The sequence below is a fragment of the Chaetodon auriga genome, chromosome 3 (assembly GCF_051107435.1).
Source record: "Chaetodon auriga isolate fChaAug3 chromosome 3, fChaAug3.hap1, whole genome shotgun sequence".
NCBI lineage: Eukaryota > Metazoa > Chordata > Actinopteri > Chaetodontiformes > Chaetodontidae > Chaetodon > Chaetodon auriga.
The window spans coordinates 20,588,239-20,604,492 of record NC_135076.1 but is presented as its reverse complement, the minus strand read 5'-3'; the positions used below and the strand labels follow the sequence as shown (position 1 = coordinate 20,604,492).

Sequence of the window (16,254 nt, the reverse complement as noted above, 5' to 3'; positions counted from 1 at the left end):
TTTCTAAGATAAATCAAACTCTTAGAAAACAGAACAGAGCCGCATTTGATACAGTAAAATCTTTACTTCACCAGCACCCAAAAAGCTACTAATAAATTATGTAATTTCTATTTCACATTCATTCAAAGTGCAAGCCGTCTGTAAATCAAACCTATCACATTTTGGACACGTCGTCTGTCCAAAACATGTACCTTAAGCTTCATGCCAGTAGTGAAGTTGGCACATAAAAAAAAAGTAAAGCAGATGAAAACAGGATGACATTTACCTGTGATTAAGATCCTCATTCATCTTGAGGTGACTAGTATCAGTTGGCAAAAAAAAATAAAGAATGGCTTCATTTGTCCACGTCCTTCCAGTTCAAAAGCAAGATTGACAGTAAATGTCCAGGAGCCGACAGAGTAGGATATAAAAAGTCTCATCCCATCATTGTTCTTACTGCATCATGCTGTTAAATGAGAACTGGAGCGACTTCTACAGGCTCTTTCAGATGCTGCATCTTGAGGATTTCAGTTTTCCAGTCCTTTGCTCCAGATGAAGCTGACGGATCAAACGGCATCACCAGGCATTCTCGTCCTCCCAGTTCAGGTCGTCTCCATCTCCCCAGCCGTCTGTTTCAGCCTTTGAGAGACAAAGACAAAGAACAGGTATCACTGAGACATCAGGGCTGCCCTGGTGATGAGCTGAGTCATCAGTTGCATTTCCTCAGCACTCTTGTCTTTTTGCTGTGTCATCGTACAGAGTGATGCAGGGACGTGATGGCAGGCTGTGAACGTTACAAACCGAGTCTGAAAATGACCACAAGATATAAGACAAACTGAAGTGGAAAGGGGCGATACAAACACATGAAGAAGACAGTGATATACAACCATTAAGAAGACAGAAAAGGGGGCTTTAGTACATTTATTAGTGTTTGTCCTTATGCAAAACCACAGTTTGATCTATTCAGGCCTCAAAACTATTAAAACCCAGCAGCTTGAGGGACAAAAGTCTGCAATAAGGGGACATAGCTTCATACTGATGGATCACAAAGGGGAAGGGGCCACATATTGAGTGTGTTAAAGTCTCACCTTTTTGCAGCTCTGGTTCTAATGGGCTTTAAACTGGGAAGTTTGATGTCAAAGTCTGAACACTATTGACATTAATTGGCCATCCTTCCACCTTTGAAACCTGATCCAGTCAAAATCCCAGGAAATAAAGTTTGACCCACCCGACACACACTCACCTCAGTCAGGTTGGCAGCAGCGAACTTGGCAGTGAGTGTTACAGTATCGATGGACGAGTCAACCTGCAGAGACGTAGTGTTTTCTGAAGAAGCTGCACACAGTCCAGCATCACTCACGCTGCTCTCGTCCAGCGGCAGCAGAGTTGGAGAGGACAGTTTGATGTCCGGCACCATGTCAGCAAACAAATCCAGCTCTGGGTCTTGCTCCACCCTCTTCTTCACCTTAATGGTGAACTCCTCCCCCAGACCTCCTAGCCCCCCTTTTTTTTGTGGCACTGTGGGTTTGGGCTTGGTGGTTAACGGGAGTGATTTCTCTGAGTCTCTCTCTTCTTGAGCCCAGCCGTCGTCCCACGAGGAAGTGGTCTTGCTCTGTGTGGATTGTCGCAGTGTTGACGTCAGTTTGAGGGGTTTGGAGGAGCCCAGCCTCAGAGATTCAGGAGTGTGTTGTACAGGTGTAGCAGTTCCCCCTCTGGGAGGCGTAAGTATAACTGGGTCTGATAAAGGAGCCGTAGGGGAGAGGTCTGAGGTAGGTTCAGTGTCCTCGAAGTCGTCCCATGGCTCCTCTTCCATGTTCCTGTGTGAGGGTTGCAGTCTGCCGCTGACTGGATCTTGTCTCTCTGAGGCCTGAATGTGGATCTGGACTGCCTGTCCGTCTCTGTTCTCGCTCTCCTCAGGGTCGCTCCAGTCAGGCCAGTCTTCCACGGGGCCTTCTAGTCTGTCCGCCTGCTCTGGGCTATAAGACAGTGGCTCCAACTCTCGATCCTGACGAAAGCCATTCAAAGGTAGAGACATCTGTCTGCTGACGTCTAAAAACACAGACAGACAGACAGACAGACAGACAGACAGACAGACAGAGCTTCAGGCACACGAACGCCAAACTGTGAATTAAAATTATTAGTATGGGGGTGGGATGGGGTCACACCTGACTTTGCCGGCAGAGGGTAACTTCTTGGCGTCTCCTTACTATCCATGTGACCCAGGACCAGGCCCTCAGTCCCAGTCGGTCTTGGGAACAAATTCAAGACTTTTGAAGGCTGGGCCATCTGAGGGTGGAAGCCTCCAACTATATGGACAGGCGAAGCTAAAGAGCAAGTAAAGTACACTTTAAACTCTGGTTTTCCAGTTTGAAGTGGTACACAGAGAAAACCTGTTGCTTGAACCTTGACAGACAAACATGGTGACAGCAGGACGATCCCAATGTCATTGGTGTCAGTGTTGCTTACTTTCAGGGGTGACCTCTGTAGACTTGGTGAAGTTAGGTGTGGTGCGTTTAAAGACCTTGGTTCTTTCACCACCAACCACCACTTGAGCCCCCAGCAAGGGCACCAACACCGCCAGACTCTGCAGCGTCATCGCAACCAGAGAGTCATTGGTGTCTCTCATTCCCAACAAAACCTGCAGGCAGGAAAAAAAAAACAAAAAACAAAAAAAAAACAGAGAGAGAATTACTTAATGCCGCGTAATTAATGTAATTACATCTAACCTCAAATGAAAGATGGACATTTTCAATTCAAATGTAATTTCCAGAGATCATGTCAGAGATCTGTCATGTCAGAATCCTCTTTTAGATACTGAAGGAGTAGTTCAAAACTTTCCCCTGCTCTCAGTCTTTATGCTGAACTCAGATAATCTCTTCTTAGCTTTAGCTCCACAAGTAATGCTCAGACATGGGACGGGCATTTCCTGAGCCAACTCTGAGCCAAACTAGAATTACCACCTCACAGCTGCATTCCTCCACCGACCAGTCAAGCTGCACTTAACCCTCATGTCTGTTCAGACTCACATTTGTAGTGAAGACATTGGGGGAATTTAATAAAAAGACATTAAGTGTATTTTTGGGTGCTGTCTTCACTTAGAGAGGAGTACAGAGGACTGAAAGAGAGCTTCATCACATGGTGCATTGACAATCACCTGAAGCTCAGTATCAGCAAAACCAGTGAGCTTGTGGTGAGTACAGTACTTCAAATATGGGTGCTGCTGCAAAGAAGCTACAACTTCAAAAACACGGATGCATCACAAACATCTTTGTGAAGCATCACCTGTAGCTCTGTGTTCACCACTGACACCAAAGTCCCTTTCACATGCCCTGGAACCCTGAACGTATCTAGACATTATCTGGAGGAGCTGAATGTGAGAACACAAATGTCCACACACTGTCCAGAATTCACATGAGAAAATGGCTGAAGTTAAACACTGTGGGACGGTCAACACTCCACCTGAGGTAGGATCTGGTTTTTGAGTTCATCGTGGGAGAAGAACTCAGCGTAGATGTGGATGTGAGCCAGCAACACGATCCGGACATGTTCCTCATTGACCTTGAAGAGCTTGAGAAGCTGAGCTATCACATGTTTACGGTAAAGGGATGCAGACAGCAGGCATTCTTCACTGCAACCACCACCACTGGAATCTGTCCACACAGACAAGACAAAGATGAGAAATGAGAACAACCACTTACAGTTACACCTGACAGCTACAGTTGGCTTCTTTCTTTCTGACAGGGGATTAAAAGAGTTATTATTAGCAGCATCTTACCCTTCTTTGGCCTTAGAAGATGAGGCAGGAAGCTTTTCACAGCCATGGGTTCGGCAAAAACCAGAGGATTGAGGAGTTTGGGGACAAGACGTGCAGCTATAAGCTCTTCAGGGAGATTCTGGACCCGGTCTAGAAGAAACCTGACCAAAAAAAATTACTTTTTTAAAGAATGCTATGGATATCATTTGTAAAATAAGGTGAGAATTATATCCAACTGAACATCTGAAAGTGTGGACTGCCGTGGAAAACTATGTGTGACATGTATGGGCTACTCTGCACAGCATGAATACAACACATTGATTTAAACAAGAAGAAAGGATTGTACATAAATAAAGACCAAATTGTTTCTCACTTAAAGAATTCATTTTTCTCTTCTTCCGTCTTCAAGGTCAGGCTCTTCAGGAAATTCATCACTTCCAGAAAGTCATTCCTGTTCATGGAAAAACAAATGATGTGTTTGAAAACAAATTATTTTCACTATGAACTGATAACAGCAAGGGCAAACATAACCACACTTACCTGAAAAAGTCATGAGTCAGCAGGGAGCTGAGAGGAGGTCGAGACAAGGGGTCGGAGTTCAGCAGGCCTGCCTGCAGGGTCTTCCTCAGGCTGTCAGACAGCTCCTGTGATACTTGAAACAACGGAGGGAAGAGAAGGATGAACAAGTGTAAGAGAGGGAACCTGCATATAGTGACAGAATCTGAGTTGAGGTAAACACAGCCATCCCGCTACTCACCATAGCCATTCAGCAGAGAGATGAGGGTCTCCACCATCATGCCGAAAGAATAACAGTCCCGAGAGTGAGCATTTTTCTCCGGAAGCATCTTAAAGCCTTCAGCCTGTCAACGACATGTTCCATGAGAACTTGTGGACTTAAGAAAACTTCTTACATTTTTCCATTGTGGCCTTTGATCTGCTTACTTGCTCCTCTGGAGGAACGCAGCTGGCCTCCCTCACATTCTGAATGCTCGTGAGAAACTGGGGAGTTGAAGAAAATTGAAAAAGAAAAACGTAAAACTTGAGTGAGTTTTCAAAATGTCTGGCCAAGGAAAGAAAAAAACATTAGACACAGAGACTGAATCTTGGAAACATTCTACCGATTATTCAATCTCTCACCTCAGGTGTCGCCTCAGAGAACTTGCAAACGGTCTCCATTCCTCCCAGTTTCCAATGACCATCTTCACTGACGAATACAGACGAAATGCAGACGTTGTTGTGGCTTGACTTGCCCTGGTGGTTTAGGAAGACAGGTTAAGAACTTATCCATCCATGTTTAACGCAGTCAAAATGACAGACAGACACCCAATAATCTATGACTACTGTGAAACATGAAAAGGCACCTCAGCAGTCACACTCTGTAACGCTACCCTCAGGACACCTTGTTTTTCTTTCAATCACTCATTTAAGTGATTGCTTGCACGCAGAGAAACCCCTCCATACTTCTTTTAGCTCACCCTCTCGTGAAGAAAGACAAGCGCCTGCAGGAGGTCGTAGATGCCTGCGCAGATCTCCTCTGGGGAGAGGCCGTCCAGCAGCAGCTCCAGGGGCTGCACACGCTCCGTCACCAGGTGGATGCCTCCGTCCTGCACTGAGCAGGAGAGGAAGCGCAGCAGACATGGATGCCGCAAGGTTTTCAGGTGCTGCAGGAAATTAAAATGTTTATTTCTTATAAGATAGTCAATGTTATGCAGCTGATGGAAAATCCATTAGTAGGGACTAAATCTGCAGCCAAAAAGCTGCCACGGCTGCAAGCATAAATACATGTTTTTGTGGTTGTATTTAAGTGTAGAGTACTTTGCCTGTATGAGGAAATATTTATCAACCTCATGATGATGTAAGTGAACTTGGTGGTGGGACTGCTGAGTGACTGCACAGACTATACTGCAGTCCACTTATCCATATTTTCCTCTGGGAAGTACATCATTTATACATGATATTATACATATAAAAACCCCCTGCAATTCTCTGTTTTCAATATGACTTTTCTGGCAAATGTTGCTTCACTACAGCAGCGTTTTATTAGTTTCTCATGAGACCACGTGGGCTCAGTATGTTCAAGACACTTTCAACAACTATATACGACAACGACGCCTAATGAGAGGCAGCCAGTTTGATCTGGTGCCAGGCTGAATACCTTGGCAGCTTTGTTGACTTTGTCCTCGTTGCCCCGCTTGTGAACAAACACGGACGCGGGTTTTCCATCCTGGAGCATCGCCGAGTACATGGTGAGTCCAGAGGGCAGGGTCAGGAGTGGCTCCTCCAGGGTACAGCTCCGCACCGCGCTGCTCTCCGCACCCATGGCCGCGCTTATTCCTGGTCCTGGAGGGCAATGGAGGACAGGTGGACGTAAAACACGCAAGCCAAACGTTGTATGTGGCTACGCAAAGTTGTCAGTCGTTAAATGCAAAGACAAACACTTGTTACGGAGTGACGCTGACATACTGGTACCTGTTTCACTGTAATGGATGCACCGCTCTTGTGCGAGAAGTTAGCTTGTGTTGTTAGTTGCCTAGCTGGCTAACCACGGCGCTACGTTAGCCAGCTCGTCATTGCTATGCTTGTCGGCAGCACTTCCGCCTCCAAGCAATCATGCTAATCGATGTGTCGTAAAACCAAATGATTTTACCAAACTATCAAACTGTTAGTTACAAAAGCACAAGATAAATTCCTGGCCACTTCTGGGCAAATCAACGATGCTAACGTGGAGCCTGAAGCTGCGCTGTAAACACGGACTCTTCCGGTAAAAGACGGAACTACACGGCAGGGGAGGTGTAACTTTCACAAAATACTAGAAATGACTCACTGATGCTTGTCAGCTTAACCTCGGAGAATATGGTTGTCATTATGTACAAAACGTATTTTGATTAAGCTTAAATTTCTACACTAATCGCCTTAAATGTAACTTGTAAAAAAAAAATCCGACAAAAACCACTAACACCCCTTCCCTGAAAGCTAATGGTTGCGACCAAAGTGGTGCGAGATAACGCAGGTGACTACCATATGGTGACTAAAGTGGAAATAGAAACTGTCAGAAAGTGTCTCAAAACCCAGAAGGCTTTGCTGCTGTGGTCTTGGGAAATGAGTCTGTGGTCCTCTGTGGTCCTTGCTGGGGTGACCACATGATGAAGCTATTTAAAAACGTCGGAGTAAAAACCAATGCAGCTGCATGGCAGGTGTCATGAGCTTCGCGTGATGATTAAAGGGACAGTTCTTATAATTCTGCTGTGATATGACTGATTGCAATGCATGAAGCTGTGGCTAAGAATCATATCCAGCCCAATTTGTGAACACTATTGCAGTACTACTGCCATTAAGTGAAAGGAAAGAAAGAATTGTCCTGATTGTTTCTGGCTTCTTCAAGTAACTTTGTTTTTTCTGCTTTTGTGAATGGGGTTGTGTTGCATTCACTGCCAGTATTATTCTTACTGTTCTGCGTAGACTTCAGATCATACAGGGCTAACTGTGTTACTGTGTGCACTCATATTACAGCTTAACTTAAGCTGTAGCTTGAACTACCTGGAAATGTTAAATGTCAACGTATTGCTGCATTTTGTGTTGTTTTGTTTGTTTTTATGTGTGTATTGATGAAGTTACATTTAAATATTATTAATAGATGCTGTTAAATTCATAATTTGTGTGAGTTGTGTGTAAAACAGTGGTGAAGAGCCACTGAGAGAACACTGAAATTGTATTTTTTGCTTGCTTTTTGTGTATTTCATTGTATTTTATTTTTTATTGTCCTTAAACTGTTTTGGCTTTTCACTTAATTGTGCGAGACTTGTGTAAAACAGTTTGAATCATCACTGTGTCTGAAAATGTCCAAATAAACACCTTGCATTACACTTACAGTATTCTTAAGTGGAGATCGTGTTTCCAATATTGTGAGTGTATTAACATACGTCATATATTACATCTACATGTGATATACATATGTCATGTCCATGAGCATAATCAGTTCAGAATATGATTTCATCAGACTTACACACACTTACAAACTGAGCACAAGAGTCTGCTGTTTTTCACCTCAGTAGAAATCTCTCACATACTGTTCAGAAACTGTTCTTGGTTTCCTCTTCACCAGGAAACGGTAACACCTCACAGTATCTACTGACAGGTCTTGATTCAGTAACAACCGAAAACAAACCTTTGACAGAGGAAGTGACGATTTTGGCAGATGAGAAATTGGGCTGGTTACCTCAGTAACTAACCAGCTGAAAAAAACACACTCAAGTATTTGCGAGCAGGAAACGACATGGACGAGCTCGGTAAGACAACTGTCTGTCATACTTTACTCTGCTGATCATCCTCAAACTGACCTGTGGACAGATTGTTAGCTATGGAAGACGTTCAGTGAATGATGCTATGATTTGTAACTGGTGTAGACAAGAGACGTGAAGAGAAGAACTGATCATAGAGGTTCAAGAAAGTGTTTATTGTACGTAACCTGTGATTCACACCAAGTACAGTGTACAGCACTGTATATCATGTATATATAAAAAGATACACATATATATATTTATTTATATTGTTATATTTTGCACTTCTTTCATAGCTTATTTTTAGTAGATGTGTCATACACCAACTTCGCCACAACAAATTCCTCGTATGTGTAAAATCGTACTTGGCAATAAAGCTTTTTCTGATTCTGATTCTGATGTACTTTTAACTGCAGTTCAGTGTGTAGTTATTTGAATAACACTGTGATTTCAAACATGATGCTTATTGTTTATTATTTTCACAAAACTCTCAAAAATCGGTATTATCTCAACAGTGTACCATGGTAAAAAAAATACTTCTTAAGCAAAATCAAAGAAAAGATCGAGCTTCACCGATCATCAAAACACGCAAGCTATGCTTCGCAAAACAAACAAACAAAAAATATACAATTTGATTTAATTTTACTATGGCCTAGAAATAAATGAGGACGTGTGAATCTTTCTAAGTTGTGAAGCCACAGAACACACAGACTGTCAGACAATAGTGCTAAAAGCTGAGCATTTATTCTTTTTAACACTCTCTACCCACCCCCACCCCCCACCCCCCCATAGTATCTTCCCTTTTTCTTAGAATTTACCTCTAATAATGGATTGTGTGAGGAGAGAGTTGAATTTGGTGTAATATTTGTCACCAGAGTGTTGCAAGATTATCACAAGTTTCACTTCTGCAACATGCTTGCCATCACTTCCTGAGGAAGCTGACTTGCATGAAGCAACCTCAAAATGATCTGCCAGCACCTTGATCAGAGCGTTGAGGTGCGCTCTGTCACACTTCACAAGAAACATTTCACAATTCTAAATGATACATGTAGTCTGATTAAGAGCTAACACCCAGAAAGGACAGTCAGTGTGTTTGAGTGGCTGCTTTGTGCTGTATACATATGCACTCATGTTTGTGTGGTTAGAAGATTTATGGCATGTGCCCTGCCACAGATTTGCTGTTGGAGGAGCTGGCCCTCAGTTCAGCAGCTTCACAGAGTGTCGATGAGAGCAGGAGCAGTGATCCGACTGATGGACAGGTGAAGATTAAGTCCTTACACTGTACCATCACTTTCTTAATCATCACCTACTTCAGCTGTTGTTGAACCTGACATTTATTCTAAACTAATTGTCAAGTTAACATCTTCATTTTGATTGGATGATCACATTAACTTGTAATCTTGGTACTTCAGCCACAGAAACTCCACTGTATTTTGGCTGTCTGTCCACAGGTGCCGGGTGCAGATTTCGCTGGACTTGCCAAGAAAGGAACAGGTTCAGTCTGCTCAAATGTCTACAGGTGAAGCACGAGCTTGGGGCTCCCGTTGATCCCTGATGCACATTATCATTAAATGTAGGGGGAAATTACTTCAAATTCACTGCATATGTTTTAATCATAAGGTCTCCACTTTCAAAGCATCTCAATATGCACAACAATCTTACTGACTTAGTGCTTAGTCTACATTTGACTTAATTTCAATACCAGACATATTACAAATGAGATCAGCTCACAAGTAATCCACCATATTACAATCTCTGTATTTGCATTACTAGCAACACTGTCCAGGCTTAGTTTGTAAATCCTCATTATATTATTGGAAGACATCACCCAGAACCTCAGATGATGTCCAGAGACACAATTTTCCCTCAGTATGAACTTGTACAGGAAGGGGTAGTTAGTGTGCTTGAAAATTAATTTGAGATATTACGCTTTCTAATTTGCTCGTCTCTGGCTTTTAGTGATCTGCCAGCTCCTGTGGCAGCTTCCCCAGACTCACCCACCGAGGAGCTGGACTCCATCTTGCAGGATCTGATGAGTCTGGGACAAGGGGTCAGTACAGTGCCTGCGAGCACATGTCTCAGACCGACTGGAACTTGTCAAGATTGATCTATTCCGACATGTGAAGCACAAGTCACAGCAAATACTTAACCGAGTTTTAACAGCAGAGGGCAGCATTGCACTAATGTGGACACTGCACAGCTTCAAACAATAACATTTCAGTGGGGGAGCATTGATAAACACCAACCTTTAGAAGATACATTCATCAAATTTAATGCTAAAACTATTTGTGCTTATTATTTAGGATCCAGTGCCTTCAACGACGCCACCACCACTTACACAGAAACAGTCTGTAAAAAGGAAAACAGAAGGTGGACAACAGGAGAACAAAGAGAGCAGCAGCAGCAGCGGAGCAGCTTCAGATGCAGCGGCCTCGACCACGAACAAGAAGACAGATATGATAGATGACCTGCTGGGAGGGCTGAGCTCTGACTTGGAGAAGATTGGCGTACGCACTACAGCCAAGGGCCACTGTGCTGCCTGCAACAAATGCATTGTGGGAAAGGTACAAGAAGTCACATAAACTGATGAGCACGCATTGAAATCAGTGTGTTGTGGATTTATAAATCTGCATAATCCCAACAAAAGCAAAGTCAGCCTGAACTGACAGGACAAAAAAAAAAAGTCAAACATGATGAAGGAAAGCTCTTCTTTCTCTTTGCATTTCTTGTTATTTTCTGTTGTGCAGATGATCACAGCGCTGGGTGAAGTGTGGCATCCCGAACACTTCGTGTGTGTGGTGTGTAAAACGGAGCTGAGCACCACAGGCTTCTTTGAGAGAGAGGGGCGGCCGTATTGTGACAAAGACTACCAACAGCTCTTCTCTCCTCGTTGTGCCTACTGCAAGGGGCCCATTGTGCAGGTGAGAAAAATTCTTTTCGTTTACTGTGTTGACCATGTAAAAAAAAAAAGGTAATTTCCTAACTTTTCAGACCTCCTGTCATTCAGCTAAAGCACACACTTGCCTTTGTTTCCTGATTTACACTCTTAATTTGTTCTATCATATATCACATCTATTTATTTACACAATAATCTTTTGAGGACTGGATGATGACATACAGTAGCATGTAGTTAATTTTTCTAGACGTATCCCACATGTCATCCTAATAAATAAAGCACAAAACCATATTGGGATTCTTCAGTCTGGGCTTATGCTGCAGACCAAAGTCATTTATCAGAAACTAATGCAACTTCTCTGATTCACTTCATGTGGTTCACAATCCTCATATTTTTGCTTCCTGACATCCAAACATGTGAGATGGGACAGACCTTACTAATACTTAAAGGAAGTAAAAGCATGATGTAATATTTCTATGTCTGGCTGGTTTACCAGAACATCCTGACAGCTCTGGACCAGACCTGGCACCCCGAGCACTTCTTCTGTACACACTGTGGAGGCCTGTTTGGACCTGAAGGTGAGAGGCTTGTGCACTCGTTTCTCTTCACTGGAAGCCACAACTTCAGTTATCACTCAGATTTAATCTCGCACGTCTTATTCTTGCCCCAGGCTTCCTAGAAAAGGATGGGAGGCCATATTGTTACAAGGACTTCTACAACCTCTTCGCTCCCAAGTGCTCGGGCTGTGGGGAGGCAGTGAGGGAGAACTACCTGACTGCAGCCAATGGCACCTGGCATCCAGAGTGCTTCGTCTGCTCGGTGAGCCTCTTACCTCAGACCACACACACGGCTCTGGCTCACACACAAGCCTGGGAATGAATGAGAAAGATACCCACACATTTGCTTTATTTGCAACATTTTGACCACAAGGCTGATGAAAACCTTATGCCTGATGAATACGCTGCGGTTGAAATGATGCAAATAAATCAAGGAAACCATATTCCTCAGTGTGGGTATCTTTTACATTCTCTTCAACCCTACTTCTGTATGCAGCATCTGGTCAAAAACGGTTCAGTGTGCAGCTCCACTTCTGCTTTACTCAGCTATGAGCAGTTGTTAAACATAAAATGCTCTCAGTAGAGACAGCCTGACATAAGGTAGCAGCATCAACCTTTCACATTAAATATGAAATACATGAAATACATCACTCTTAAAACCTAACCTACACCTATGGAGCAGTCATTATCAGCAAGGTCAGATTTTTACCTGGCCTTTGGTAACCTAGATATAACTCCATTAAACACTCCGTTAAGAGGATGACGTGGACACTCAAAGTGGCTGAGCCATTTTAACAAACCGTTCTCACTCACAGGTCTTCACAAAAGGACAGAATTTTAGATTAAGTATAATATCCATTTATCTTGAAAGCCAGCAACTCTGCCTGGAAACTGGCTCATTGGCAATATTTGCATATTAAACAGAAATTGGCTCTTGTGACGTACCAAATCTAGTTTGCCCAGCGTACGCTTGCATCTCAAATTCCTTCAGAAGATGAATGTGAAAAGACCTCTCTGCATCATCATTTTTCAACGTGTAGGGTGGTCCAAAAGTGTGTTAAATGACATGGTGTGAAGAGCACGAAAAGTCGACATTTGGAGGAAGGTGGGATGGTTGGATGGGACAGGAGTTCCTGTCCCATGTGAAACCAATTACAATTACAATTACAATTACAATTACCATTTGTCATTTGGCAGACGCTTTTATCCAAAGCGACATACATATGAGATTTTCATACATCACAAGCAAGGTTCTAGACAGGAGAGAACAACAAGGGTAAGCGTACTAACGCAACTTTCTGGTCCAACTGGACATAGATGCTATGAGACAGTGAATGTTGCATATTTGTTACTGTCAAAGTGGCGCCAGTAAGCGTTGGTTAGTGATGAATTGGGAGCAAGAATGCGTTGCAACCTCTGGAAGCAGTCATTGCTGAGCTTCTTTGCACACTGTTGTGATACAAGATAATTATTAGTGAGACTTTCAACACTGAACCAGTTCAATCTGATTGTAGTCTGTATGTGAATGTTTTAAAACCATCAAACATGTCCATAGTTTTAGCGACAGAAAGTTTATAGAAACAGTCGTCACCAACACAGCAAAAAGACCTTTCTCACAGGTGTTACTAATGTCATTAATGGACTTTCCATTCAGGTGTTCCTGTGCCAAAGGCCTGGTGTGCATGCTGGCGCACTGTCATGGCTTACTGGCACATATAAATGGAAAAGAGCCATCATTAATGCTAAAAGTTACACCTGTACTTTTATGACAAGTCAAAATGTCTGCCAAGAGAAACGTTTGTAATCAACCACTGGATCATATGCAACATCCACTTACTTCGTGTCCTAAGTTAGGATAAGACCCAATAAGTCGTATGTTCCATGACTGTAATGGATAAAATGGAGGCTACAAACCTTGCAGAGCAAATACAAACGCTAACAGTTTTGATGCAATGTCGGTCAGTCAGTCGGTCAGTCAGTTGATCAGTCCACCACTTTGATCTGGACTGAAATATCTCAACACGTATTGGATGGATTGCTTTGACATTTCATGTAGACATTCATGGTCCCCAGGAGATACATTTTACTGACTTTGGTGATCCTCTGGAATCTCCTCCAGCACCACCATGAGGTTGACATTACTTCACTTCATTGGAATATAACACACATCAGCTGATTTGCTGTGAAATTTGGCGCATACATTCATTGTTCCCAGAGGATGAATTGTAATAACTCTGATCTCAGGCCATCATCTGTTCTTTGGTTTATGGCCAAATAAACTAATGACATTCCCATCAGCCTCAGCTGTACTGTGAGCTGTACTGCCCTGCTAAACCAACACGCCGATCATGGTAACATTATAGCCCCTGCTCGCATTATCTTTGTAAGCATGTAAGCAGACTGATGTGAGCATTTATCTCAAGGATGGCCTCACAGAGCCGATAGCATGGCTGTAGATTTAGCTTTGTCTTCATAACATATTAAAGGTCCATGTCAATGATTGCAGATTTTGTTGCAATACTTTTCAATACAGTTTCGCATTTTGCATGGAACACCACAGGTTTATACTGTAGGTAACTTTCAGGAAGATTCAACAGTAAGTTCACATTTTGTTACATTATCATTGCGTGCTGATAAAGTGATGAGCAGAGTCTAATTTGAAGTTACATTCAAAGTTCCCCTTATTAGTAAACCAAGGAAACTCTGGCATCCAAGATTTCAGAGTCAGCTGCCAAACAGCAGCCACTAAATGCATGTAGCTATAAAATTCACATTATCCTTTTCATGACGTTTATATTCCCTATTTGCTCATCATATGTGTTTGATTTAGCAGCTTGAGAAGGTTTTTTTGCAGCCAACCTTCAAATATCTAATATAATGTCCTTCAACACACCACAAAAGGTCAAGTTTTGGATATATTTCTATATTTTGACTACTTAACTTTGAAAAAAAAAAAAAAAAAACAGTTAATCTTCATACAGTACTAAAGCTAAGGTATGGTTTGGAAAATCCCAGCATTAATATAAATGTACACAGGGCTAAATCATGAAAATATCACTGGTGTGGTCCCCTGAAATCATTCTTATCCAGATTTTGCACTATTATCCTTCATCCACTGCATTACCATCTCTCACCTTTTTCTGTCCCTCCTCTCTTCCATCTTTCTCGATGCTTCCCTTCTGTCCTTGTATCCAGGACTGCCTGAAGCCCTTCACTGATGGCTGTTTCATGGAGCTGGATGGTCGACCCCTCTGCTCGCTGCACTTCCACTCCCGGCAGGGCACTCTGTGCGGTGGCTGTAGCGAGCCCATCACGGGCCGCTGCATCTCTGCTCTTGATCGCAAGTTTCACCCGGAGCACTTTGTGTGTGCCTTCTGTCTGCGGCAGCTCAGCCACGGCATCTTTAAAGAGCAGAAAGGGAAGCCGTACTGCTCGGTTTGCTTTGACAAACTGTTTGTGTGAGACATATGGTGCGTTACATAGAAATAATGCAACAGAAGCCAGTCATTGCATCACTGTCATTGCTGAGATTATAATTTCCCCATGGTTAAATTAAAATGAGGCAAGTATATTATTCTTGCATTAGAGTACATTACATGACAAGACTGTGTTCACAATGGTACAGATGAGAAATAAACATTTCATTTTTTCTGTGACGTTTTAAGTGATTTTGGAATTTAATTACAAACCATGAGTGTCATACAAATTATTGATAGATTATGTGAAAACTATCAAGGGAAAAATGCTAACTTTTAAACTAACTCATGACACGGCTGTAAAACACGAGGAAAGCATGTATTTCCCATGATAAAAACACGGAGGAAACGTTTCACATATGTTTGGTTTGGATGGTTCTACAACATGTGTTGCTGACTTGGGCTAAATTATATGGGATTTCATACATCATGATGACATAAAATGTATAAATGGAGAAAGAAAAAGACAGGCATGCAGTTTTAATCCGTGGTTTCCATTAAGCTATCCTCAGTTTGCCATAAGACTTGGCAGTCCAGAGACACTCTCTGGCAGTGTGGAGCAGTTCATCAAGGGGCTTGTCTATGTGGTCTGATAGCTTGTATTGGCAGTGACTGGCAAGGAATCGGTGTGCCAACCTGAGTTTCCTCTTACTCTGACTTACCATTTGGCCCCTGGCATGCACTGGATTCAAACAACCTCTTCATTCTCCACACAGGCTGCTTTATAGCCGCCTATGGAAGATTAATGAAGGTGGTAAGGTGAACAAAGGCGGTTTCAGAAGGAGCTCCTACACATCACTGCATCTCTTCAGCGACTCACTTTGACTGTTGAGGGATGAATCAACCACAAAGTGTTTTAGAGTAAATTTACTTGTGGTTATGTACCTTGCATGTCTAGGCCCAGTTCTTTTTTGTTGCCTGACACAATTTTCATTCACTGATCACTGATAGTGTGGATGATATGTCGAGCTGAGATATTTGCAGCACAGGTAAGATGCATAAGAGGAAATGCTTTATCTATTTAAATGTGAGATGTTGTCAGTTCTACAGAATCATATAACGAAATCAATGTTTTACATCAAAGCAAACTGCACTTTCAAAATTGCATTAATTGCAACAAGCTCTTGACTTCACTGAGTTTTTCCCCTTTCTCAGAGGTAAAAATTATTCTGACATCTGCTGTAGTGAATCTTTAACTGAGGCAGAGTTACGCATGAAGCGACACAATTCACATTAACGTCTTCACGCTCCATTTTTTCTTGTCTTATATGTGAATTTCCTCCAAGATACCTTGTTACTGCGGCGGATCTAAAGA

General features: G+C 42.6%; 2 protein-coding genes across 2 annotated transcripts; one reads left to right on the top strand and one right to left on the bottom strand.

The window, feature by feature from the left end:
• Nucleotides 1-46: 46 nt before the first annotated feature.
• scyl3 (SCY1-like, kinase-like 3) lies at nucleotides 47-6,505 on the bottom strand. Its single transcript, XM_076726486.1, has 14 exons — nucleotides 6,203-6,505; nucleotides 5,889-6,073; nucleotides 5,209-5,394; nucleotides 4,871-4,984; nucleotides 4,676-4,732; nucleotides 4,491-4,593; nucleotides 4,274-4,385; nucleotides 4,107-4,184; nucleotides 3,755-3,894; nucleotides 3,439-3,629; nucleotides 2,446-2,617; nucleotides 2,145-2,303; nucleotides 1,223-2,028; nucleotides 47-618 (listed from the first exon to the last, which is right to left on the bottom strand). The coding sequence occupies exons 2-14, from the start codon at nucleotides 6,051-6,053 to the stop codon at nucleotides 556-558; spliced, it is 2,346 nt and encodes a 781-aa protein (XP_076582601.1). The 5' UTR covers nucleotides 6,054-6,073; nucleotides 6,203-6,505; the 3' UTR covers nucleotides 47-555.
• A 1,409-nt stretch (nucleotides 6,506-7,914) lies between these two features.
• Nucleotides 7,915-15,117, top strand: lpxn (leupaxin). Its single transcript, XM_076726741.1, has 9 exons — nucleotides 7,915-8,019; nucleotides 9,184-9,269; nucleotides 9,462-9,529; nucleotides 9,970-10,060; nucleotides 10,314-10,574; nucleotides 10,758-10,931; nucleotides 11,403-11,484; nucleotides 11,577-11,725; nucleotides 14,659-15,117. The coding sequence occupies exons 1-9, from the start codon at nucleotides 8,007-8,009 to the stop codon at nucleotides 14,923-14,925; spliced, it is 1,191 nt and encodes a 396-aa protein (XP_076582856.1). The 5' UTR covers nucleotides 7,915-8,006; the 3' UTR covers nucleotides 14,926-15,117.
• Nucleotides 15,118-16,254: the final 1,137 nt, after the last annotated feature.